We start from the raw sequence: 27,049 nt of genomic DNA, 5'->3' as shown, positions 1-27,049 counted from the left end.
TCTGAAAATGCAGTTACTGGAGGTGTGCGGAGATACCTGCTTCATTACCTGTTTTTTGCCTCATACTAATTTCATAATACACTGACCCCCCAAAATGAGACTCTGTGAGAGAGAATGGAGTGTACTAATGCAAAATAAACTATTTTTATGGTTGAAGAATTCAAAAAACATAAGACAAGACTGCTCTATTTCTTTAGTAGCTTTCTCTGTGATTATTCCACTCACACCAAGAAATTTAATCTCACTTACTTGCTGTATTGTTTCATCATCAATTAGTGTGGGCTCCATGTAGGCACTGTGATTTCTGGAGGCACTGTAAAGCATTCGAGTTGTTTTGCTTTTGTTTTACAGTAGTTTGTTTGTGTGTATCTACAAAATTGGCCTGTTGATAGAATCTGTAATAACATACTTTACAACCCAAATAAAAAGTAAGGGTCCTGTAACTGAACCTTGGGAGACACCATAACTGATCATAGTTTCATTGGATAGAACTTTAATATAATCTTTGTTTGAGAATCCAACCACCCTCATGTTAGTGCAGTATGACTTAAATCATATACATCGAGTGCCTATAGTACCAAGTTTCAAGCAGCAGAGAATGAGTAATTAAGGCAAGGGCTTTAGTTAGGCCTGTGAAAAGACCAGAGACAGAACGTTTACCTTTAAAAGCACTCGGAACTGAATTAAAAAAGTTGTTGCATTTATGGGCCTGTTTTTGCAAAAACCAAACTGAATTTTGTGAGCAGGCAATATTCATCAAGGAAAGAAATTACACCCCAAACACTACTTTCTCTAGAATCTTCACTATGGCAGAAAGAATGGAGATTAGTCAATAATTGTTAACACAATTTATGTCTCCATTCTCAAACAGAGGAATATCTTAAGCAATTCTGAAAACATCTGGGAAACAGCCTATAATTAGGGAACTGTTAAATACATCAAAGTGGAATTATAATTTTTACAGCCATATTTTTAAGAAAACCTCAGACATGCCATTACTAAATGAATACGAGTTACCATTTCCATTGATAATTTCCAATAATACTTCTTGAGTTATTGGTGCTAGGAACAATGTAGTGCCTGATTTTATAAACTCAGTGGGAAAAAGACAGTGCAGTGAAGTAACCAGCAATGAAAGATTAGAAGCAATACTTGAAAAATGCTTGTTAAAAGCTTCACTTACCCTTTGCATCTGGTATTTTAGTTCCATTATGTATTAGATGAACTGGACCTTCTTTAATACCTCTAGTTCCAAGGTAAATCTAAAGATCCCAAACTGCATGAAGTGGTTAAGTTTTTTGTATAATTATTATTTGCAACTTTTTAAACTTTACTTATGACTTACCTAGGTATGTTTTGGTCTATTTTTGAAAATATACGAAACTAGGATCATTTCATGCTTTTTTCTGCTTACATTTTTTCTTTCTGAACCTCATTCTGAGTTAATTATTCCCTTTGTAATCCACCTTTTATAAACTGGTTTATTAGTGCTGAGTTACTTTTCTTTTAAGGGGCAAAGCAATTTTCAAATAATTGGCCACAGAGTCAAGAAATATTTTTGCTTTCTTAATAGTATTATCTTCACTGAACACACCTATACAGGATTCGTGATCATAAATTAAATGTCTTTACATATTAGTTATATAAGTTAACCATCTTTTGTGACTATATTAATAGTCTTATTAAGTCCAACTGCATTTAATTTTTCTTTAAAGCACCTTCAGTGGTCACTGTAACAATGTGGCTTTTCTTACAATTTTGTTGGCTTTTACTACAAATAGTTCTCATCCTTAGTATAAAGAGTATTAAATTATAATAATTATTCAAGGTTTTTTAAGCACACAGCACTTTCACTAACACTAAATAATTTACTTTTTTGTGCCATGAAGGTCCATTGCCATCTCACCATTTTGTGTATTTATTTTATACTGCGGGATGCACTGACTTTCAAATCCAAATGGCAACAATAGAAAACATTTAATAAATGACCAAACAAACATTAGCAACCAAATGTTATTTTAAGTAATAAAACATATAGCAGAAAAAGAACACCACCTATAAACACCACAAAAATAATCACACACAAACAAGGCAATACACTCAACATAGATCACCTATCACTGTACCATACGAACTATGAACACATGCCGCAATATCAAAACAAAGTACATGAAATGGCAAAATGCCAGTGGTCCTACACAACACAATAACAGGAATATATTTTGTGTTAGTGAAAGTGCTGTGTGCTCAAATCTACCACATGTGTGTAGAAGAACATGAAGAACCATGTACGAAACAAAAAAACTGTGAGTAACAATGATAATTTAATACTGTTTATAAAAGTAAGTGAAAGCATGAAAACTGTTCATTCCTAGCAAAAAAAATATTGTGAGAGAAGCTATTATTGTTACAGTGACCACTGAAGATGTTTTAAAATAAATCAAAATACATTTGGTCTTAACCTGAATTTTATTGCAGTCTCAAAATACTGTATAACCTAGACAACAGTGGAAAAAGTGTGCCCATAAAACAAAGAAGACAACATGTATGTAGCATTTGGCATGTATGTAGCACGGCAACACTAACTTTATAAAGACCCCATGGTGATTAGACAACTCATTTGCTTTATTTTTAACATTTAATAATAGAGCAAAAGAATTATTAATCAAAACTGCTCAATAGTGCTACTGGAGCTGGCAGTTATTCTAGAGGGATCACTGGACAATGTTTTCCATATCACATGTAGCAATTAAGATTGCTTATATCAAGATAATTTAGTAATTCACTGGAAAAATTAACATTAAATCACCACATAAAATACTTTTGTTTCCTTTTGAAACGTAAACATTCATAAGAAGTTCCAAATTTTCTAAAAGCTTTGAAAGATTGCCACCACGTGATCTGTATACACAAATAATGATTACTTTATAAAGACTAAGTTTAACCGACAGTGTTCAAAGAGTTTCTCATCATTATAATGACTATTTTTGTTCAATTAACCCCATTTTGACAACAAAAAAAGGGTTCAAATGGCTCTAAGTACTATGGGATTTAACACCTGAGGTCATCAGTCCCCTAGATGACTACTTGACTACATGACTAATTAAACCTAACTAACCTAAGGACATCATCACACACATCCATGCCCGAGGCAGGATTCGAACCTGCGACCGTAGCAGAAGCGCGGTTCCACACTGAAGTGCCTAGAACCGGTCGGCCACAGAGGCCGGCCATGAATTAGACAGCCACAGCCCCTTTTACATGACTAAACATTGTTAGTGCCAGTTTTAAAATTTTGTAGCTTGGAAATTAACAATCCTTCATCCGTGAGCCAGTGGTCAGTGAGACAGGTCAGATTTGCATTATGAGTAACAGTTGAGCAGAAGACTTCTAATTGCAAACATATCTTTCTTAAAACTGAATATTCTGATAAACAGATCTTTTGCAGATTTTGATTCTGCGGGATTGTTGTTACAATTCCAAACAGGTAAAAAGTTTTTACATTGATTTTTAGCACAAAATCATTATTTTTATGAATTAAAACTAGTAAAATGTCTTTACATTGGGCTCTGGCGTTTGCACGGGCCCAAAATTGTATAGTCTTTCTAAGATTACCAACTTGTCTGCCAAGATACAAATCTCATGACCTTTAGCAACTTCCAGACAGATTAACAAGAATACATTTCACAATTATTCTCTGAAGAAGATAAAACACATTAAAGAAACATTACTTTTAAAAAACATCAACAGTTTTACATTGGCTTATACTTTGCAGTCACATTTCTTAACAAAGTATTCATTTATTTATACTTTCCAGTGTATTCACATTATGATAAACAACTTCAAACTTTTTAGTATTGTGACAAGTTATTAATGGTTAGCTAAACATTCCCAAAGAACTAGTGAGTACATACATCTATACCCTCAATACATAATTTAAGACCTAAAAGGTGTTTCACATACTGTCCCACTGGCAAGCAACAGGCAATAATGCAGGTTTTGTTGGGATTGCCTAAGAAATATAGGTTCATCAAACTATACACTGAGCTGCATCAAATGCACATATAGTTAGAAACTTCTCAACAAATTAAAACTGTGTGCTGAAGCAGGACTCAAACCTGGAACCTTTGTCTTCCAGGAAGCCATCCCCCAGACTGTAGCTAAGCCATACCTCCGCAATATCCTTTCTTCCAGGGTTGTAGGTCCACCAAGCTATGCAGGTGAACTATGAATTTTGTAAGGTAGGAGATGAGGTACTGGTAGAAGTAAAGCTGTGATGATGGGTGACGAGTCGTGTTTGCATAGCTCAGTCAGTAGAGCACTTGCCTGCTAAAGGCCAATATCTCTGTTTCAAGTCCTGATCAGGCAAACAGTTTTAATTTTCCAGGTAGTTTCAAATTGGTGCACACTCCTCTGCAGAGTGAAAATTCATTCTGGAAACTATATATAGTTAAATAACACCAGCAACCTGCCACAGCTTTGCAAGGCTAGCATGAAATAGCTATGGCCAGCTGACTTTTGAAATATACACACAAACTTTTCTCACGAATCGCTCTATATAATAGTGAAAACCATATATCAGAATCTCTATAGAATTTCCTGAGATTAGGAAAATCTGGCAGGGAACCTCAATTTATAATACACTATAATGATAAGAATTAGTCTAGCACCTCCTCTGCACAAGAATAAAATAATTTATACCTTAAAATAATAAACTGACTTATTAAGAATTTCTTCACACTGAAATTAAGAGTAATAACTTCAAGCGATGTGCTAAAACATGGTGACACCCCAACTTTGCGACTTAGCTCTGAAGATAAAATTAATTATAAAGGTGGTCATTAAAACAACCAAGTTGCAATAAGTGCACATCCTTTCTGCTATGTTTTATAAGTGTTTTAGTTGCTTCAGTAATTAAGTATTGGATGTAGTAAATACAATTCAGACTTCTTATGCATCCAATTGTAACAGAGATAACACACAACTAGAGGTACAGAAGAGCACTAAGAGAAGTGGTCTGTACATTTTTCAGTATGTTAACACTGATTACAGACTCCTCGTTTTGCTTCATGAAGTCTATATATCGTACGAGGAATGCAGAAACAAGCCAATGGGAGACTGGGACAAGACTTATCACTGTTTTGATACCTTTCACTTCTAGCACTCTTCATTAATCTTCTGCTGGTTCCACATAAGGTCTGACAAACTGATGTAATCTCTCCAGCTATTGTGCAACCTTCTTTCTTTGTAACCAACCATTCTACCTCAGACTCTGGGAAATTCAAGGTTATATACTTAACCTCTTTCATAAAACAATGGGACAAAAGTTTATGTTTTTCCTTACTGGATATGCTATCGACCTCATCTGTCTTGGCTCGCTGATGTGTACAACATGCTCCCACATGGACTTATTTATGACAACTTTGCAATACTTGGTAATTTTCTAGACACTGAATTGGACCTCGTTATTCCTGGCTGTCGACATTCTGGCTTTCCAGCCTTCTGTGAGCAAATTGACAGCACACATGTGCACTGACAGTGGTCCATATTTCAGTGTTTCCCAGTTGGACAAACAATACTCTCCAGTAATAACATTTTGAGTTATTCAGTAAATCTCCAGAGTAATTTAATGGCATAAGGTATCCACATCCTGAAGTTTATTTCTGTTTAGATCAAGAAGCAAGAATAGTCATGCTCTATTATATTGTGTGATTTATTTGTACTTAATTTGTGTTCAGTGAAAAGCAGACATACAACAGTGGTGACGAAGGCTGTTTGAGACTACAACCCACCCCGTACCAAAACAGAACTTATCAGGCCATTTTGCTGAGTGTGACAAGCAACATGGGCAAACAATTTTTCTTTCAAGCTCTGAAACAACAACTCTATCAGTAGTATGAGCTCATACAGAAAGTGACAGATCTGGCAGGTCTACAATCACTTCCAGCAAGCCTGGCTTTCCAGCTGTTTAATGAAGCACAAATGGACTGGAAAGTGTACCAAAAATGTTTAGCATCTAATTTCCATGCAAGTGATATTAACTGCCCAGTGAGGTAGGAAGCTTTTTTTATTATCCACCAGACCACAGCTCTATTATATTGTGCAAAAATTGGCACCATTGTGTGAATCATCAGTGCTACCAATAACCACTACTAACTTGCTTGACAATGAAGATACAGCAACAAAAATACATGTGGTTGCTGCACATTCAGAGTTCCTCCTAAGTTGTAAGACCTCAGACAGTTATGCATCATGGAATGTGGATCCGCAGAGCCACAAGAAGAAAATGTTAAGTTTGCGCGTTCTGGAAAACCATACGCAGAATCATTAATAGAGAACACGATCATCAGATCGTCAATGGACTAGTGTAATGAGTGCTGAAGCGTTAAGACAATCAGATCCTTCTTTAGCTGAAGTTTTGCATATTGTCAGGGATACCATCATACCTGAGTGAAAGATATTGCCGAGAACTCAGTAACAATCTCAGTCCTATTTAACAATCACTGTGTTGAAGGCTTCTATTCAGTCTTTTGTTGGCCAGTCTATTGGGTCATTAGAAAACAACAAAAGGAAAGCCAAAGTTCTCAATTTCATGTTTATAACATAATTCATGCAAAAGGGTCATGCAAACGTTTCATCATTTGACAGCTGCACAGATTACTTTGTGGAAGACATAGAAAAACAGCCATCCCTGCTGATGAGAAGTAAATGAAAGAGTAGAAAACAAATAAATTATCAGGTCTAGATGGAATCCCAATTCAGTTTCGTAAAGAGTACTCTTCGACACTGGCCCGATATTAAGCTTGCATTTATCACAAGTCTTTTGCCCAGCGAAAAATCCCAAATGACTGGAACAAAGTGCAGGTGACTCCTGCACATAAGAAGTGTAAAGGAGAGAGAATTACAGACCAATATTCTTAACATTAGTTTGAAGCAGAATTCTTAAGTACATCCAAAGTTCAAATATAATAAATTTCCTTGAGACAGGAAAGTTTCTCTCCACAAATCAGCACACATTCAGAAAACATCGCTTGTGTGCGTGGTGTAGTCCATAGGTACAGCACTGGTGCCTGCAATCAACACCATGAAGATCGAAGATGCTCCTCACTAACAGAGCATCACTGGCCACACCAATAAGGCAGAAGTTGTACGACACGTGCCCAAAGGTTCTCAGCACCACCATCTGCAGCCTGTCTTGAAACAGACCAACACACAGACGTAAGGTCAGTTCTATGCCAGACTACATTCCAGGCAACACCTAGTCCACAGCAATCAATAACAAGGGTAATGTGACTGGCGGCAACAGAGTTCAAAACAATCAGTTAGACTCTTCAAGCTAATCTGCAAGTAATTGCATATGTTTGTGAACAGTCTCCGAATAGTGCTCCAGGGGAGAGTTTCTACTGAGCACTGCTTCAAGTTGTATTACCAATGACCATCGTTTCAGCACAACTGTTATGCTGGTTCTATCTACATATATAAATGTACCTATGCTCTAACCCAAACTCACAGCAAAGAAGAAGAAGAAGAAGAAGAAGAAGAAGAAGAAGCTGATAGAGTTTGTGGGGCGTTCGACTGCGCGGTTATCAGTGCCTGTACAAATTCCCAACCCTTGCTCAGCCCAGTCTTGTCACTTTTGTGAACCATGATGAAATGAGGAGGACAACACAAACACCCAGTCATCTCGAGGCAGGTGAAGCAAAGAAGAAGTTGTATGACAAAAGATAAGTGTTCGTTTTGACCATAAATATATTTCAAGTCTTACATTTTACGCATGCAATAATAATGTTATTTATCACCTGTTTAGAACGCTATTCATTTCAGACAACCTGTCACAACACTGTAAAACTCTGCTTGCCCTTTTCTCTCACAATATCCTGCAAACCATGGACTAAGGGTAACAAGCAGATTCCAATTTCCAGAAAACATTTGACTCAAGTGCCCCATTGCATTCTGTTAATGAAGGTCCGTGCATATGGATTAGGTTCCCGAATGTGTGAGTGTCTTGCGGACTTCTGAAGTAATACTGTGGTGTCACTGCCAGACACCACACTTGCGAGGTGGTAGCCTTTAAATCGGCCGCGGTCCGCTAGTATACGTCGGACAGAGTGCCGCCACACGGCAGGTCTAGAGAGACTTACTAGCACTCGCCCCAGTTGTACAGCCGACGTTCATAGCAGTGGTTCACTGACAAATACGCTCTCATTTGCCGAGACGATAGTTAGCATAGCCTCCAGCTACGTCATTTACTACGACCTAGCAAGGCGCCGTATTCAATTGATATTTATCTTGAAGCATGTACAGTCAAGAGCGATGTACACCAATTATGGATTAAAGTTAAGTATTACATCATCTACGTACTTTATTTGCAATTCTCAAGACATTGTCCAGTTCCAGACCTCACGCCAGTCTGCGTGTAATTAAACACGTGCATTTCGGCCTCCTCTAGCAACACGGTGTTGGCACTTCTGCCAACACTTCATATGGCGACGAAGATTTAACGGTCGTATTGCTCTAATTTACTTGTGTCATGGCTTCGCCACAATCTCCCGATGCACTGTCCGAATTTTATCGCTTGCAGACTCAGCAGACGCAGGCGTTATTGGATGCCCTTGGACAGCTCGTCCAGGGTCAATGTGCGATGCAAAACGACGCGGCCGCCGCCGCTCCACCGCTACCGCAGTTACAACATGCAGTTGCACCACCTTTTCGTCCTTCTGATGCGGCATTGGAAAGCTGGACGGAGTGGTCACGCTAATTTGGATTCCATCTCGCCGCCTACAGAATTCAAGGTAATGAGCGGCAGCCATTTCTTCTTTCTGCCGTAGGTGTCCACACGTACCGAGTGATAGTGAAATTGTTTCCCCAACGCGACGTAGCAACTCTGTCCTACGACGACATTTTGTCTGCATTAGATGCCTATTTCAAAGAATCAGTCAATGTAGTTGCAAAAAGGTATACTTTCTTTCGTACCAAACGTACGGCCGGTCAAACTAATAGGGAGTGGGTTGCAACTTTGCAAGGCCTTACTAGGGATTGTGCTTTTGAGTGTGAATGTGGACTCCCGTATTCAGATACTATGGTGCGTGATGCAATTGCACAGAACGTTTCTGATGTTCGTATAAGGGAACAGATTTTGAAACTAGTCAATCCCTCCCTTCAACAAGTGATGGACATATTGGATCGGCAGGATACACTTGACTTTGCTCAGGAATCATTTGAAACTTCGCCAGCTGTGTGTCACATTAACCGGCCCGCCGGGCGAGCTGCACAGAACAGTAAACAGCCCTCGCGCTCGTCCGCGCAGCTGCCGCCAAGCTCTCCGCTACGTTTGCCGCGCCAGCGAGCAAATGCAGTGCTTAAGTCATGCCAGCGGTGTGCTACTAGACATTCGCGTGAGAATTGCCTGTCACGCCAAGCTATTTGCTTTTTCTGTAATAAAAAGGACATGTTCAAAGTGTTTGCCAGAAAAAGCTAAGATCGGACACTAACAACCATTCCAGGCCCTTTGCTTCGCGCCGGAATTGAACCAAGAATACACAGGCTCGTGACCCTTCGCCCATGGAAATTCATGTAGTTAATTCCACTCCGCCCAGTGCCACTCTCTCTAACAGTGACTGTGTTCCTCCCACAAAAAGTGTGCGTCGACGTCGCCGGAAATCACGTCAATTAGCAAGTGATTCTGTACCAGTGTCTGTTCACGTTGCACGAGACAGTCGCTCTTGTCGTCAGCAGGACAATAAACTTTTTGTAGACTTGGACATTCATGGCCACGTAATACCATTCCAGCTCGATACCGGAGCTGCAGTTTCATTGACCAATAACGACACGTACAAACAGCTGGGCAAACCTCCGCTGCGTGCCGCAAATGTTAAGCTAACTACATATTCAGGACAAGCTATCCCTGTGTTAGGACAGTGCAGCCTTCTTGCCACATACAAGGGACAAACAAAACTTGTGTTATTTTACGTCCTTCGTTCTTCTTCTGCAGTGAACTTGTTTGGTTTCGATTTATTTCAGTTGTTTAACTTGTCTATAGTCAATCAGGTCCTATCAGTGAACCAGACTGTGCCTTCAGCCAGTGTTTCTCGTCTATGTGAAAAATTTGCTGACATTTTTGCACTGGGCCTTGGTTGCGCTAAGAACTATCAAGCACATTTGGAACTGAAAGTCAACGAGCAACTGAAATTTTTCAGAGCGCGCAATGTTCCCCACGCATTGCGTGATGAGGTCGCAAAAACACTACACGATTTGGAATCACAAGGTGTGACTGAACGTGTGCAGGCTTCTCTCTGGGCATCACCCTTAGTCATTTTGCCGAAACCTTCCGGAAAATTGAGACTTTGTGTGGACTTCAAGGCAACGGTGAATCCACAACTAGTGATTGCAACTTTTTCTTTACCCCGCCCGGAAAATCTTTTTGACAAACTGTGCCCGGGTAAATATTTTTCGAAGTTGGACCTAGCAGATGCATACTTGCAAATACCAGTGGACGATGAATCCCAGCGCATCTTGGTGGTTAACATGCATCTTGGTTTGTATAGGCTCAAAAGACTGCCATTCGGGTGTGCATCCGCCCCTGCATTGTTGCAGCAGTATCTGCAAACTGTTTGTGCATCGGTCCCTACTGCAGCAAACTATCTGGACGATATTGTGATCTCCGGAAAGACGGAAGAAGAACATTTAGCCAATCTCAGAACATTATTTCAGGTCTTGCGACAAAATGGTCTTCGCTTGCGGCAGGACAAATGCGTGTTTTTTGCTCGTGATTTGCCATATCTCGGACATGTAATCAATGCCCAAGGCATACATCCCAGTCCAGAGCACCTCCGTGCCATACAAGACTTGCCTTCGCCGCAGAATTTGAAGCGGCTACAGAGTGTGCTGGGTAAAATAAATTATTATCATCGCTATGTGCGCCACGCCTCTTCCATTTCAGCTCCGCTTCATCGCTTACTCCGTAAAGGTGTTCCATTCGTCTGGACGACGGAATGTGAACGCGCCTTTCGCCAGTTGAAATCGGCGTTGCTTTCAAATACTTGCCTTACGCCATTCGATCCCCAGAAACCCCTTTTGTTGATGGTAGATGCATCGGATTTCGGGATCGGTGCTGTGCTTGCGCACAAAGATGGACCGCATGATCACCCTATTGCCTTTGCGTCCAAATTGCTCTCGTCTGCGCAAAGACATTATTCACAGATTGAGAAAGAAGCTTTGGCTCTCGTGTTTGGTGTTACTAAGTTTCATGATTTCTTGTATGGTCATCACTTTACCATCATCACAGACCACAAACCTTTGACATTGCTATTTCATCCGAACAAGCCTGTACCTCCACGTTCAGCGCAGAAATTCATTCGCTGGTCTATTTTCCTCTCGCAGTACCGCTACGATATCTTGTATCGGTCCACTGCTAAGCACGGAAACGCCGATGCGTTGTCCTGTTTGCCTGTTGCTGAGGATAGAGCATTCGATTCTTCCAAACTTGCTTGCATGTTCATTGATGCGGAAACCGATGACGTGGTCGAATCGTTTCCGATTGATTTTCGTCGTGTAGCTACAGCCACAGCTGCTGACCCTGTCCTTGCTACCGTTCTGCGTTTTGTTGCTACGCAATGGCCCTTGTCAACGTCACGGATCGAGGATCCGTTGGTTCGCCGATTTTTTGCACACAAGGAGAGACTTTTTGTACGATGTGGTGTTTTGCTGTTGCGTTCTGATAATGATCAGTCCAGGGTCGTGGTCCCACGTTCGTTACAGTCCTCTGTCTTACGGCTTCTCCACCAAGGACATTGGGGTGTAGTGCGAACGAAACAACTTGCTCGTCAGCACTGTACCTGGTTCGGAATCGATGCTGCGATTACGAATATGTGCTCTTCTTGCATGGCGTGTGCCGAACAACAATCCGCACCACCGCGGAAATTCTTTGCATGGCCGAAAGCCACTTCCCCTTGGCAACGCTTGCACATCGATTTTGCTGGTCCATTCTGGAATGCTCGATGGTTGGTTGTGGTCGATTCCTTCAGTAATTTTCCTTTTGTTGTACGGATGTCTTCCACAACGTCGTCTGCCACCATCCAGGCGTTATCCGCTATCTTTTGTATTGAAGGTCTTCCACAGACTATTGTTTCCGACAATGGCCCACAATTCATGTCCGCAGAATTTCAGTCATTCTGCAAGGCCAATGGTATTCAACATCTGACATCCGCGCCGTTTTCGCCTCAGTCAAACGGTGCCGCTGAACGATTGGTTCGGACTTTCAAGTCCCAGATATTGAAGTTGAAAGAGTCGCATTCTCGGGAGGACGCGTTATTGCTCTTTTTGTCCTCGTATTGCTCTTAACCCCCGAGATGGTCGTTCGCCGGCTGAGTTGCTCCACGGTCGTCCTCATCGAACCTTTATGTCTTTGCTACATCCGCCGCATCAGGTTCCTGTGCAGCGGCAGACACCTGCTTTTGCTCCAGGCGACGTTGTATACTATCGCAACTATCGCGGTTCACGGCGTTGGCTCGCAGGGCGCATTCTTCGCTGCCTCGGCCGTGCTATGTATCTGGTTTTGGGGGCCTCTGGTGAGGTGCGTCGGCATCTCAATCAGCTGCGCCTCTGTCGTCGCATGGGTTCTGCCGCTCCCCGTCTGCTTTCAGCGACGGTGCCGTCAGGTCAGCGCCCTGGGGACCCATCTACTGGCTCGCCTCATCCCCAGGTGTTACCGACGATGCCTTCTATTTGGCCCCATGGCGACGCGCCACCGTCGCCGCCTGTTCTCCCGCCGGCGACGCCCGCAGTGGACGCTTCGCTGCGCCGCCAAGCGCCTCCCTGGGTCACGTGCCGCCGATCGCTTCCCGTGACCAGCTGTCCTCCGACATGGAACTCTTGCCCGCTCTGGACCAGATGGCGTCTTCGCCCGTCGGGTACCCTGACGCGATGGAGGTCGCCCCTTCGGCCCCTCCTGTCTCTCTACGGGCGCATACACTGCATGTTGGCGTACACCCTGGACTAGGTTTTCAGGCGTTTCCTAGCTCTCCTCGGACCGAATGGCCGGGTGCGGATGGCACAGCCTCGCCCGTTGTTAGGCTCCCCACCTCGTCGCATACGTCAACATGGGGTCCTCCCCACAGTGGGCGGAAGCCTTATAACACAACCATTCGCCGATTTGCGGGGGAGGAATGTGCTGCCAGACACCACACTTGCTAGGTGGTAGCCTTTAAATCGGCCGCTGTCCGCTAGTATACGGCGGACCCGCGTGTCGCCACTGTCCGTGATCGCAGACCGAGCGCCGCCACACGGCAGGTCTAGACAGACTTACTAGCACTCGCCCCAGTTGTACAGTCGATGTTCATAGCAGTGGTTCACTGACAAATATGCTCTCATTTGCCGAGACGATAGTTAGCATAGCCTTCAGCTACGTCATTTGCTACGACCTAGCAAGGCGCTGTATTCAATTGATATTTATCTTGAAGCATGTACAGTCAAGAGCGATGTACACCAATTATGGATTAAAGTTAAGTATTACATCATCTACGTACTTTATTTGCAATTCTCAAGACATTGTCCTGTTCCAGACCTCACGCCAGTCTGCGTGTAATTAAACGCGTGCATTTCGGCCTCCTCTAGCAACACGGTGTTGGCACTTCTGTCAACACTTCAAATACAACCCAGTAAGTTGTCACGGATTGGCAGGATGTTCATCAGAGACAAGAGTATTGCCTGGAGTGCCTCTGGGAATTGTGACAGGACCACTCTCATAATCTATAAACATACATGATCTGATGGATAACGTGATCATCAATCTGCGACAGCTGATGATGCTGTAGTGTATCAGGAAGTGTCATCGTTTAGTGACTAAGAGGATACAGGATGTTAAGGACAGAATTTCTATTTGTTGTGATAAATGGCAGCTTGCTCTAAACATAGAAAAATGTAATGAGCAGAAAAAACAATCCTGTAATATTTAAATAGTATTAGTGGTTTGTTGCCTAACACAATCACGCCGATTAAAGATTTTGGCAAAATTTTGCAAAGCAATATAAAATGAAATGACTTCATAAAGTCGGTAGTACAGAAGGCGAATGGTTGACTTTCATTTATTGGGAGGGTTATAGGGAAGTATAGCTCATCTATAAAGGAGGATTTTTTTAAAGAGGTGGAGCCCCTCCATGCCCACACTGGAATGATGATTCGAATCTAAAGGTCTAGTGCCTCACTAACGTGAGATGTCGCAGGATGTGGGTACTGTGATGTTTACGTATGGCTGGTTGTGGTTAACCATTTACACGTGCTCATCTGGAGATATATTGGGTCGAAAGTCAAACGAAGGGTAGTGGTTTGAAGGGCAGAGGGGAAAAAGTACCAAGGCAAGCACCAAGGGGGAAAAACCTCTGGAATAGTTAGGTCAGGTAGTAAGAGCAGTAGCGGATGTCTTGCTGATTGCAATAGGTCATGCAAGGATGGGTTAAGTTAGAAGCGGTTATCATGCAAGCAGATACTATGTCATGTCTACATCAACATCTATCTACATCTACATCCATACTCCGCAAGCCACCTGACGGTGTGTGGCAGAGGGTACCTTGAGTACCTCTATCGGTTCTCCCTTCTATTCCAGTCTCTTATTGTTCGTGGAAAGGATTGTCAGGATGCCCCTGTGTGGGCTCTAATCTCTCTGATTTTATCCTCATGGTCTCTTCGCAAGATATACGTAGGACGGAGGAATATACTGCTCGACTCCTCGGTGAAGGTATGTTCTCGAAACTTCAACAAAAGCCCGTACCGAGCTACTGAGCGTCTCTCCTGCAGAGTCTTCCACTGGAGTTTATCTGTCATCTCCGTAACGCTTTCGCGATTACTAAATGATCCTGTAATGAAGCGTGCTCCTCTCCGTTGGATCTTCTCTATCTCTTCTATCAACCCTATCTGGTAAGGATCCCACACTGCTGAGCAGTATTCAAGCAGTGGGCGAACAAGCATACTGTAACCTACTTCCTTTGTTTTCGGATTGCATTTCCTTAGGATTCTTCCAATGAATCTCAGTCTGGCATTTGCATTACCGACGATCAACTTTACATGATCATTCCATTTTAAATCACTCCTAAGGCGTACGCCCAGATAATTTATGGAATTGACTGCTTCCAGTTGCTGACCTGCTATTTTGTAGCTAAATGATAAGGGATCTTTCTTTCTATGTATTTGCAGCACATTACACTTGTCTACATTGACATTCAATTGCCATTCCCTGCACCACGCACTAATTCACTGCTGATCCTCCTGCATTTCAGTACAATTTTCCATTGTTACAACCTCTCGATATACTACAGCAGAATCCGCAAAAAGCCTCAGTGAACTTCCGATGTCATCCACAAGGCCATTTATGTATACTGTGAATAGCAACGGTCCTACGACACTCCCCTGCGGCACACCTGAAATCACTCTTACTTCGGAAGACTTCTCTCCATTGAGAATGATATGCTGCGTTCCGTTATCTAGCAACTCTTCAATCCAATCACACAATTGGTCTGATAGTCCATATGCTCTTACTTTGTTCATTAAACGACTGTGGGGAACTGTATCGAACGCCTTGCGGAAGTCAAGAAACACGGCATCTACCTGTGAACCCTTGTCTATGGCTCTCTGAGTCTCGTGGACGAATAGCGCGAGCTGGGTTTCACACGATCGTCTTTTTCGAAACCCATGCTGATTCCTACAGAATAGATTTCTAGTCTCCAGAAAAGTCTTTATACCCGAACATAATACGTGTTCCAAAATTCTACAACTGATAGAGGTTAGAGATATGGGTCTATAGTTCTGCACATCTGTTCGACGTCCCTTCTTGAAAACGGGGATGACCTGTGCCCTTTTCCAATCCTTTGGAACACTACGTTCTTCAAGAGACCTACAGTACACGGCTGCAAGAAGGGGGGCAAGTTCCTTCGCATACTCTGTGTAAAATCGAACTGGTATCCCATCAGGTCTAGCGGCCTTTCCTCTTTTGAGCGATTTTAATTGTTTCTCTACCCCTCTGTTGTCTACTTCGATATCTACCATTTTGTCATCTGTGCGACTATCTAGAGGAGGAACTACAGTGCAGTCTTCCTCTGTGAAACAGCTTTGGAAAAAGACACTTAGTATTTTGGCCTTCAGTCTGTCATCCTCTGTTTCAGTACCATTTTGGTCACAGAGTGTCTGGACATTTTGTTTTGATCCATCTACCGCTTTGACATAAGACTAAAATTTCTTATGATTTTCTGCCAAGTCAGTACATAGAACTTTACTTTCGAATTCATTGAACGCCTCTAGCATAGCCCTCCTCACACTACATTTCGCTTCACGTAATTTTTGTTTGTCTGCAAGGTTTTGGCTATGTTTATGTTTGCTGTTAAGTTCCCTTTGCTTCCGCAGCAGTTTTATAACTCTGTTGTTGTACCACGGTGGCTCTTTTCCATCTCTTACGATCTTGCTTGGCACGTACTCATCTAACACATATTGTATGATGGTTTTGAACTTTGTCCACTGATCTTCAACACTATCTGTACTTGAGACAAAACTTTTGTGTTGAGCCATCAGGTACTCTGAAATCTGCTTTTTGTCACTTTTGCTAAACAGAAAAATCTTCCTACCTTTTTTAATATTTCTATTTACGGCTGAAATCATGGATGCAGTAACCGCTTTATGATCGCTGATTCCCTGTTCTGCGTTAACTGTTTCAAATAGTTCGGGTCTGTTTGTCACCAGAAGGTCTAATATGTTATCGACACAAGTCGGTTCTCTGTTTAACTGCTCACGGTAGTTTTCACATAAAGCACTTTAAAAAATTTCACAGCATTCTTTGTCCCTGCCACCCGTTATGAACGTTTGAGTCTCCCAGTCTATATCCGGCAAATTAAAATCTCCACAGAACTCTAACATGGTGGGGAAATCTACTCGAAATATTATCCAAATTATCCTTCAGGTGCTCAGCCACAACAGCTGCTGAGCCAGGGGGCCTATAGAGACATCCAATTACCATGTCTGAGCCTGCTTTAACCGTGACCTTCACCCAAATTATTTCACATTTCGGATCTCCGTCAATTTCCTTCAATACTATTGCACTTCTTATCGCTATATACACGCCTCCCCCTTCACTGTCCAGCCTGTCTCTGCGGTATACATGTTCATCATAAAAGATCAGTCCGTGATGGTGCTGCAGCACGGTGTGCTGCTGTATCGGTTGTGAGGGCCCTCTGCCGCGCTGCATCAGTGGTGACTTGGCGTGGGGGAAGGCCCAGGTCACCCATTGGTGTCTGGTGGGTGAGTGTCGAAGTCAAGCGCTTGGAGATGTGTGGTCGCGTAGTGGCACCACTCCTCGCTTGTTGGCTGCGCTGACAGGCTCAATGAGGGTCATAGTTGAGTCTTCCCTGTGTAGTGGACAATGTAGCCCATGCCCTTGAGCATCCAGATCTCTCTGGTAGCCCACTTGCCAGAGTAGATCTGCTTGCAACTTATGGACTTTGGCGTTATTACGGCAGATTCCGTCTTCTTCTGTGTGTCCTTTCGCCGGCTGCTCCATTAGGGGAACAGCGGATGGCATGATCTCTTCACCTGCGGCGTCCCCACAGATGTCATGGGCAATTGCTACAGTTGGATGCACTCCTCCTCCATCTCTGCAGTCAGGGTGGCCTTAAAAGCTGCCCTATCTGCATCCACGGTGGCTTTGAAGGCTGCAATCACTTCTTCCATCGCGGCCGCCAGCATGGCGAGCATCTCCCACACTTGCGGCGCCTGCTGTGCAACACCTGGTGGCCGGTCCCCCGCGACACACTCAATGGCGCGATATTCCGATCGACCTTGGTCAGTGGAAGCTGTCTTCACTCTTTTCAGTTATGTCTGTCTTCTCAGTTTGCGCCTTGTCTCCAGTGCAGCCATCGCTGGCCAATGCTGGGCAACCATGCCAGTTTGCCACATGTCGCCCAATGCAGTGAGCACAAGTTGCCGCCTCTTCTCATCATGTCACAGGTATGGATGTCATGCGCACCAGCGCACTTTATGCACTGTGGCGAGCTGCAACAGTATTTAGCCACATGCCCTTCAGCTTGGCATCTGAAGCACAGTGGCTTAGGGTCCATGCCTAGGGGGAGAGCTTCGGCAGTCACAGGAAAGCCTAAGAGTTTCCTTAGCCCAAAGATGTTGCTACCATCCGTCACAGTTCCCACTACGATGACGTACAGAGGCGGCCTCTTCTTGTTTGGCTGGTTATGCAGCTTAGTAGTTGCACCCCAGAATCCAGCACCTGACAGCCCCTCCTGGACTGTCTTCTCATCACATATCCCAGACAGACCCCTGACCATGGCCTTAGATTGCTTCTCGTGCTCTTTTGGTGCGGTTGTCTTCTCCATAGTAGGTGGATCAACAATGTGGGAGGCCCACAGCACTCTTCAGTGATTTGTTCCTGTAATATCCCTTATAGCCACAGAGGGCAGGGGTCCGCATTGCTGGGAACCAGGTTTCCTGGAGGGCAATGCAGATAGCAGGTGTAAAGCTTAAAAGCTGCCGTAGCTCAGCCAGGCAGTGGAAAAAAACCGCCGCAATTCCACTGGAGGACAATGGCATCATGAGTCTGGGAATGCATGGAAGATTCAATGAGGTAGTCACCTGCTGCCACCGACTTATTGCCTGAGCAGTCTATATCCATTGTGTCTGTGGGTCTGGCGAGATCTAGGTCCTCAGTGGACGCCAAAATCTCCACCCCATCCTCAGATGCACAGCTTGTAGGTAGCGGTGGTGTGGGTGCCACCGCAACTTTCTTGGTCTTGGGGATTTTCTTTTTGGATTTCTCTCGCTGCTTCTTGGGTTTCCCTGGCTGCGAGGACTTCACTGGCTAAGTTTCCAGGACTGAGGATGAGCATGAAGCCCTACGACCAGCTGCTTTTGGGCTCTCCAGCCACTGGCGGGTGTCATCGTTCCCAGTAGCAGAAACCTGGGAAGGGAGTGACCCAAAGGACCCCCTCCTAGCGAGAGAAACCTAAGACGACTTACGCTTCTCCGGCTCAGAAGTGGGGACTGATATCCCCGATGGTTGGGAGGGTGTTGCTCCCGAAGTAGGTAGTGCAGGAGCAACAGGGAGGGAAATGCGCCCCACCATCAAGGGGGCAGGTGTAGGCTTCCGACTCTGAGATGCGACTGGGGTTGGCGGAGCTGATGGTGCCAGAACTGTTGTAGTGGTGGCATAAGATGATGTCATGTGCACAGGATGCAGGCATTCAAATTTTCTCTTAGCCTCAGTGTAGGCCAGTCGGTCCAGGGTCTTTTACTCCATGACTTTCCTTTCTTTCTGGAGAATCCTGCAGTCTGACGAGCAAGGCGAATGGTGCTCTCCGCAGTTGACACAGATGGGAGGCGGGGCACATGGAGTATTGGGATGTGATGGGCGTCCACAATCTCGAAATGTGACGCTGGAAGTACAGCGGGAAGACATATGGCCGAACTTCCAGCACTTAAAGCACCGCATCGGGGGAGGGATATAGGGCTTTACATCACAGTGGTAGACCATCACCTTGACCTTCTCAGGCAATGCATCACCATCGAAGGCCAAGATGAAGGCACCGGTGGCAACCTGATTATCCCTCAGACCCCAATGGACACATCAGACGAAATGTACACCTCGCCGCTCTAAATTGGAGTGCAGCTCATTGTCAGACTGCAAACGAAGGTCCCTGTGATATATGACACCATGGACCATATTTAAGCTCTTACGGGGTGTGATGGTTACATAAACATCCCCAGCTTGTCACAAGCGAGTAACGCCCGTGACTGGGCAGAGGATGCTGTTTTGATCAAGACTGACCCAGATCTCATTTTGGACAAGCCCTCCACCTCCCCAAACTTGCCCTCTAAATGCTCAACAAAACTGAGGCTTCATCAGCATGAAAGATTCTCTGTCAGCTCTCGAACAGACAAGGTACCGGGGCGAATAAGATTAGCCACCATCCTTAGCCTGTCTTTCCTCCCATGGTGTGGCCAGGGAGGAGAACAATTTGGGGTCGCACTTCTGTGCACTGAATTGAGCTCATGAATGCTTAGAGACTGCTTGTGTTTCACCACCAGCAGGAAATGATGGACTACGCTTCATCGCGTGTCATCCGCCCTGATGCCAACCACTCCGACCATGGGTGCCACCCAGCCTCAGCAAAGGTCACCTGGCAGGATGGCCATTGCCGAGAGTTCCAATGCCCCAGGGGGATGGGCATCTACCCCTTGGCATACGTGGGGAGTTAACAGTGCAGGCATCAGCTGTGTGGTCAGGGGGCTACAACCAATAGGGTACATGGCAGCCTCACCACAACGGACTGGCTACTGTGCTGGATATCAGGTGCAAAAAAGTCCACGGACGTCGTCAACACAGAAAGCGATGCTGTATCTAGCTCTTCAGGAAAATTTTGAAGACTGGAGATCAAACCCTACAGGGGAGCATCACATAAAGTCCGAAATGTGTGAAACTCCTTTTAGTCGCCTCTTACGACAGGCAGGAATACCTCGGGCCTATTCTTACCCCTGGACCCGCAGGGGGGCTTCAGATCATAGGAAACCACTGTCATTAAAGAACTTTTTCGTTAACTAAAAAAATGTTAAGTTTTGTAACATACAGGGTGTATACGTGGACAAGGAAAAAAAATTCCCGGATTTTTCCCGGATTTCCCAGCTAAAAATACACATTCATTTCCAGAATGAAGAATCTTGCCCAGCTGTGCATGTGTTGGCCATGTTAGACAAAGATATTGGATGAGTGGCTCAAAAAATGACGGGCTTGTCAGTTGCAGCAACTGGCACCATCCCAAAACTACCAGCCATGGCACACCTAGCCATCTGCGGGACTGGTTACATTTGTAATTTGCAGGACCACTTCAATGTCCGATGTGTTTGATTTTTGTAAGACACATATTCTTATTTTCCATACACAATAAAAATGCAACAGACCATGATAGAAACTACCTTTAAGATCCTCGTAACTATTTTTTTCTGCTAATGGAGCCCCATGAACTCATCACAGATAATAGTCTGCAGTTCACTTCCATGGGTTTTCAGTGGTTTTGCACCCAGAATGGAATTATGCACGTTATCATACCTCCGTTTCACCCTGCGTCTAATGGCAGGGTACAGTGTTTTGTGGAAATGTTCAGCAAAAGTGTAGTCTTACTTATGAAATCTCCCACTACATTCAAATGCACAGATGGTCAGAGATACAAACTGCACACAGAAGTACAACATATAGACAACAAGGACAAACTTTAGCCTATCAGTGTCATTTAATGTCAATAAGCATTTAGCTCAAAAACTCCGCCTGATTCTGAATGATCAATTACAGTGGAGCACATTTCCACTCTTACACTTCGTATGAGCCACTCGAACAGCCACACACTCCCAAAGTTCAACCCTAATTGATCACATTCATATCCAAAAACTTGTGCCGCACTAGAACTGTCATACATCTTACTTTGTTGCTTCTCTGGATCACTGAGTCCTGGGTTCGATTCCCAGCTGGGTTGGGGATTTTCTCTGCTCGAGGACTGGGCGTTTGTGTTATCATCATCATCATCATCATCTGTGATAGTGGCTAGATTAGAGAGTGTAAAAAACTGAAGTGTGAAAAAAATTGGGCCTTTGTACAGGCACTGATGACTGCGCAGTTGAGCACCCCACAAACCAGTCATCATCATCTTACTTTGTTTTTCCTCATAATGTTTAGTATTATACCGTATTTACTCGAATCTAAGCCACACTTTATTTCTGGTTTTTGTAATTCAAAAAACCGCCTGAGGCTTAGAATCGAGTGCAAAGTAAGCGAAAGTTCTGAAAAATGTTGGTAGGTGCCGCCACAACTAACTTCTGCCGTCGAAAATATGTAGCGCTACACAGGCTTGTTGCTTTGCAGGCACAAAGATAAATACTGGCACCAAAACCTCTGCATCAGTAAAAGAGAGAGAGAGAGAGAGAGAGAGAGAGAGAGAGAGAGAGAGAGAGAGAGGTGGAAGACGAGCTTTTCTTCTCCGCCTCGAGTTTCGACCACTGCATTTTCATACATTATCCAACAAAGTAAATACAAATTCCATATTGTTCACCTTCGAATGTAGCAGCCTTTCATTGTACTACGAAAATCCGGCTGGCAAGACTGTTTGGGATGTTTGTCAATATGGCCAACTCAACGTTCTGAATTTTTTCCTACCTGTGCGAAGAGATGGTTGCTAATAGGAACTTTTATGAATTGTGAATCACATGCAGTATTCTCTTCACCATAAGAATAATACGAATATAAACATTTTGCAATGTATTCTTTCGTGTTTGCTGCTATCTCATTTAAATCCTATCTGCCTAATAAACTACAAAACTAGAGTGAGACAACAGCAAACGCGGAAGAATATACATATCATGTCATGTTTATATTCGTATTATTCTTATGGCTAATAGTGATACAGTCAGAAATGAAGCATGGCAATTGACTAGATTTTTAAATCTAAGATGACTAATTTCTGTGCAGAATGTAATGTAATGTACTAAAGCAGCGTCTGCAAAGATTTTCAAACGGGGAAAAATTTTCGCTAAACTCTCGTTCAGAACATCATCTATCATACGCAGTCTATTATTTGGTTCTTGTTGATCATTATCAAAGAAAGCAGCAGTGTAAGTAACAACAAATAGCAGTCTCTTGCCATTGTTTCGCTAATGAGACGATTCCTCTCACTTTTTTTTTTTTTAATTGTAAGCTGCGGTAGTGCGCAGAAAAGCAAACCATGCCGCGAGCAGCGACAGGCCGTGAACACGCACTATCTGAATGCGACAAACAATGCATCACACAGTACAGTAATGCATTTTCAGCTTAGAGTGACGTTAACACCTATAACAAAGAAAATGGCACTTATCAGATCAAAGAAAAATAAGCAATCAATTCAAACCAGATGAAGCACGTGAAAAAGGAAGGGTACCCGTATCAATACGGACGGAGCGCCTGACGCATAGCAATGGCTACCTTGTAAAGCTTAACTGCTAAGCTTACGACTCGAACCAAATTACTGTAGTTGTATCGTCATTCATTCGACCTAAATTGTGTCTCATATTAAAATGGACCAACTTTGTTTCGATTTGGAGGTGCGGCCTAAAACTTCTCTCTCCTCTTGAATTTCGAGTCTCAAATTTCAGGTGCGGTTTAGATTCGGGAAAATTTTTTTTTCCTATATTTCGAGTCTCTTTTTTCAGGTGCGGCTTAGATTCCAGTCCGGCTTAGATTCGAGTAAATACGGTATTCATACAATTCATATACTTCAATATTGTACATTTTCATTATATAGGCCTACTGTATTTGATACTATCCATACTACAATTGCATTTGTAACAGAGGTACTGTAACTCATCAACATGCTTGGTGTATAACATGAGTGATGGGTATTTGATTTGACGTATCTCACCCAATGTCACAACCAGAGATTCTGTATGCATTGAAGGTATCTTTGTTTCTGGATTTTGGCTCCTGAACACTAATGTCTTTCGTAGACACTCGCCAGTTGTTTCCTTGATGATAGTCTAATAAGCCAAAAACCAGTTTGAAGTAAACAAATATGAGCAGAAAAAAAATGCAGTTAGTTACTTTGTTTTTCAACTTTTAATATAAAATGCAAATTTAAGTACTTAAGAGAGACAGCCAACAAGTAAACAAAATGGTATCGACTACAGTGTTGTATGGTGATCGATATTTTAAATATGTGCAAATATGTCTCGTGCAATATAGACAGAACATTATAATGTCTGAAATAAGCAAAAAAACATAACACAAAAATTAACACCTTTCTGAAAACGGTAACTTTTGATTATACTAAGTGTTTCATCTATTTCTTTATTTCGTACAAATCTGAATAAAGTGTAGAGAAGCAGACCAACTATCAGTTCATAGTGGTAACAATGTGTATGGACAATATTTTTCTTTAGATGCACGGGAACAATCAGAGTTTGGGAAAGTGAAATACATTACGTGCAGATTAAAAATTAGAAGCTCATTACAAGGTGTAATCAAATTGCTCACTTGGTAGTATATTGCTCACAGAATACAAATAACTCAATTAGGACCTTAGAGCATGCACAGTTGTCACTTTATGAGTAAGGTTCATTGTTTCATTTGGATGCGTGATGCATAAAATGTTTTCTCCTATTAATTTGTTCTGTTTAACATGTGCACAAAGTACTTAAGTCAAATTAATAAAACATCACAACATTTGCCTAAACGTTTCTGAGAAACAATCTAAAAAATCTTGAGCAGATGCTGTCCCAGAATTTATAATCCTAAGTAGCAGATTTTAAGCAGTTGTAGCTTCCCTCGCAGTTAAAAGATTCAAGTAGATAATTGCACTTATAGCAAAATAGTATTCTTCCTGTCACTGTCACCTAATGATAAAATTCTTTGTTTGTGTACTACGTCACAAAGCTGCAAACTTTTCCATTAAAAACAACTAACATTTTGGATTTCACACAGGTCGTCTTTATCTCTTTCATGACGTGTTACCGAAAACCATCTGGATTAAGCTATTGTTCAGTTTATGTACATTAGCAGCAAGTCATTTTGTGTTTAAGTCAGAACGAATAAATGAAAATGCCTAACAAGGTAGCACACAATGCCTTTGCACATCCAGAAACATTGCTATTACCATGAGGATACCTCACTGGATCATGTTATCAAACACTGATAAATTTTATCAACATACAAAGCATTTACAATGAAATACAAAGTGGCTACAGCAGGACAATCAACACACAAATCATCTAGTGTTTTTGCCCACATATATCTTCAGAAATATTCAGAATACTATATTTTAATGACTGAAAGCTTTAAATAAACATTAACTTGTATGATGTATAATGCACATACTTAGTTTTATTATGTCCTTACGTTTATTGCAGTAAATATTTATTTTCTGAATAAAATGTCATCACTGGAGATATAAGCAAAACAAACAAATACCTTTCCATTTTCATACCACAACAGTGCATGATTTCTGGACAACACTTTGCAATCAAAGATTGCATTGTTTTGGGCTGCGCGGGCTCTTGCAACTGATCGACCAATTTTCACTGGCTGGTCAAGAACCAGCGAGCGTTCCTGCAACAGGAGTTCACTGCCATTAACGCTACAGCTGAAATATGAAAAAATACAAGTGCACTTACAGGAAGCTAGAATGTGATAAGAATAGTAGGCATGTAACCTTGAAAGTAGAAGGCCAAGGTGAAAAAGAGTGGGAGCGGCCCACAAACAGAAAGGAGACTATTGCTTTGTTTGGATTAACAAGGAGAACATGCGGTAAGGAGGATTATCAAATGTAATTCTGTGACAAGACTACTCCATCACAGAAAATTATTATAAAGACCAGTGATTCAAACATTGTAATGTCAGAAATAAATAGTTTGTCATGTGAAAAAAAGAAGCCTGGTGGAGAATGGAGTGTGAACAATGCATGTGGAGCAAGTATGAAGTGATGCAGTATAAACTGTTATTACCATTATCTACTATGTCTCCATTCATCATGACACTCTTCTGTGAACCAAGTTTGTTCTTTGGGGAAAAAAGCACATGTTCCAAACAAGGGGAACCACTACGCAGGGTGAATGAGGAGGAAAGGTACATGATCTGAGGGATGACAGTATTTGTTGGTTGGTTGGATGATTAAAGGAATGAAACTACTTGAACTATATGACACAGAGGTCTACATGACTGTAGATCAGAGATGGCCTATTGTGCAAAACCCAGAGGAAGAAAACTCCAAGGCTTACTAAAGGTCAACAAAGGCTAGATAAGGGACAAAAAAGAATAAAGGGGAAATACAGGAAAAAAAGTAGGCGAGATGCCCCGTCTAAGAAGTCACCAGAAGGACCCGAGACCAGAATGCAATGAGGAAACATACTTCCCCCACCCCCAGTCACTTACCACAGGTACACCACTCAGAAATTGCGTAGGAAAGACTACCATCACATACAGGGCAAGAACAACACAGACAGACACAAGATGAACAAGTCAAACACACCATGCAAGAGAATGGGAAGAAGAGTAAAAGAATAGATAGGGTGAGGGCCAGGGTGGACCACCAAGCCCTGACAGCCGCAGCCTGGTCTGGGCAGAGGAGGCAACAGAGTTTTCTGCCAATCCCTCAATGCATCGATAAGGGTAAGTGGAGCCCCCTTAAAGCAAGTGGTGAAAGTCCCCTTCATGAATAAAATGCAAAACTATGTCAGCCACTGTGAAATTGTGTCCTAATACCAGGGGTAGCGAATCGTGGAGATCAAGAGTCTGCCGCAGGGCGGCCAGTTTGGGACAGTTCAGCAAAATGTAGACCACAGTCCCGTCCTTCAAGAGGCCTGCTTGAAGGACCTCCACAGATTTGTTGTCACCTTTATCACCCAAAGTTTGTTGGTTAAGCCAGAGTGAGCCATTCTAGATTCCTAAAACTTTATGGCGTAATACAGATCGGAGGACTGCTACCAGAATACTGATCTCAAGAGTCGGTTCACTGGTGGCCAGTTTGGCTAGGCTATCATCAAATTCATTCCCTGGGATCCCAATGTGGCCCAGGGTCCAGACGAAGGTCGCTGAGCATCCCTATTGTTCAAGGGCACACAGGGGATCCCGGATAGCCACAAACAAAGTATGGCGAAGGTAACACTGGTCGAGAGCTTGAAAATTGATCAAGGAGTCACTGTGGATGAGAAAGGACTCCCAGTGCAGAAACGGATATGCTCAAGAGCATGAGAGATGGCTACCAACTCCGCAGAGAAAACACTACAGCCATCCAAAAAGGAGCACAGTTCAGTACATCCCATATGAGTATAAGCAAAGCCTATGTCACCAGCAATCACCAATCCATCAGTTTAGCCTTTTCCTGAACCCTGGGATGTGCAAAGGTGGGGAAAAATTGGTGGTGGAGGGCTTCAGGTGAACCGAGTCTTTCGAACCTTGTGATGAATCAAGAAAAAGCTGTGGCCGAGATATGCACCATGGAGGTGTATATGAGTGGGCCCAGAGGAGAGGTGGTAGAGGAAATAGCTGGAGTTT

At 43.0% G+C, this 27,049-nt stretch overlaps 1 protein-coding gene across 3 annotated transcripts in view; it reads right to left on the bottom strand.

The window, feature by feature from the left end:
- The window catches only part of LOC126248029 (sarcolemmal membrane-associated protein-like), a 330,102-nt gene that overhangs the window by 225,188 nt on the left and 77,865 nt on the right, over positions 1-27,049 (bottom strand). For all 3 annotated transcript variants that reach the window (XR_007545401.1, XM_049948630.1, XM_049948631.1), the window contains exon 3: positions 24,968-25,105. Coding sequence is in view for 2 of the 3 variants with exons in the window: in XM_049948630.1 (XP_049804587.1) it covers positions 24,968-25,105 (138 nt within the window). In the remaining variant the exon portion in view is untranslated. The remainder of the gene's footprint in view (positions 1-24,967; positions 25,106-27,049) is intronic.

This window comes from Schistocerca nitens, chromosome 3, assembly GCF_023898315.1.
Source record: "Schistocerca nitens isolate TAMUIC-IGC-003100 chromosome 3, iqSchNite1.1, whole genome shotgun sequence".
Classification (NCBI taxonomy): Eukaryota; Metazoa; Arthropoda; class Insecta; order Orthoptera; family Acrididae; genus Schistocerca; species Schistocerca nitens.
This window is presented reverse-complemented; position numbering and strand designations above follow the sequence as displayed.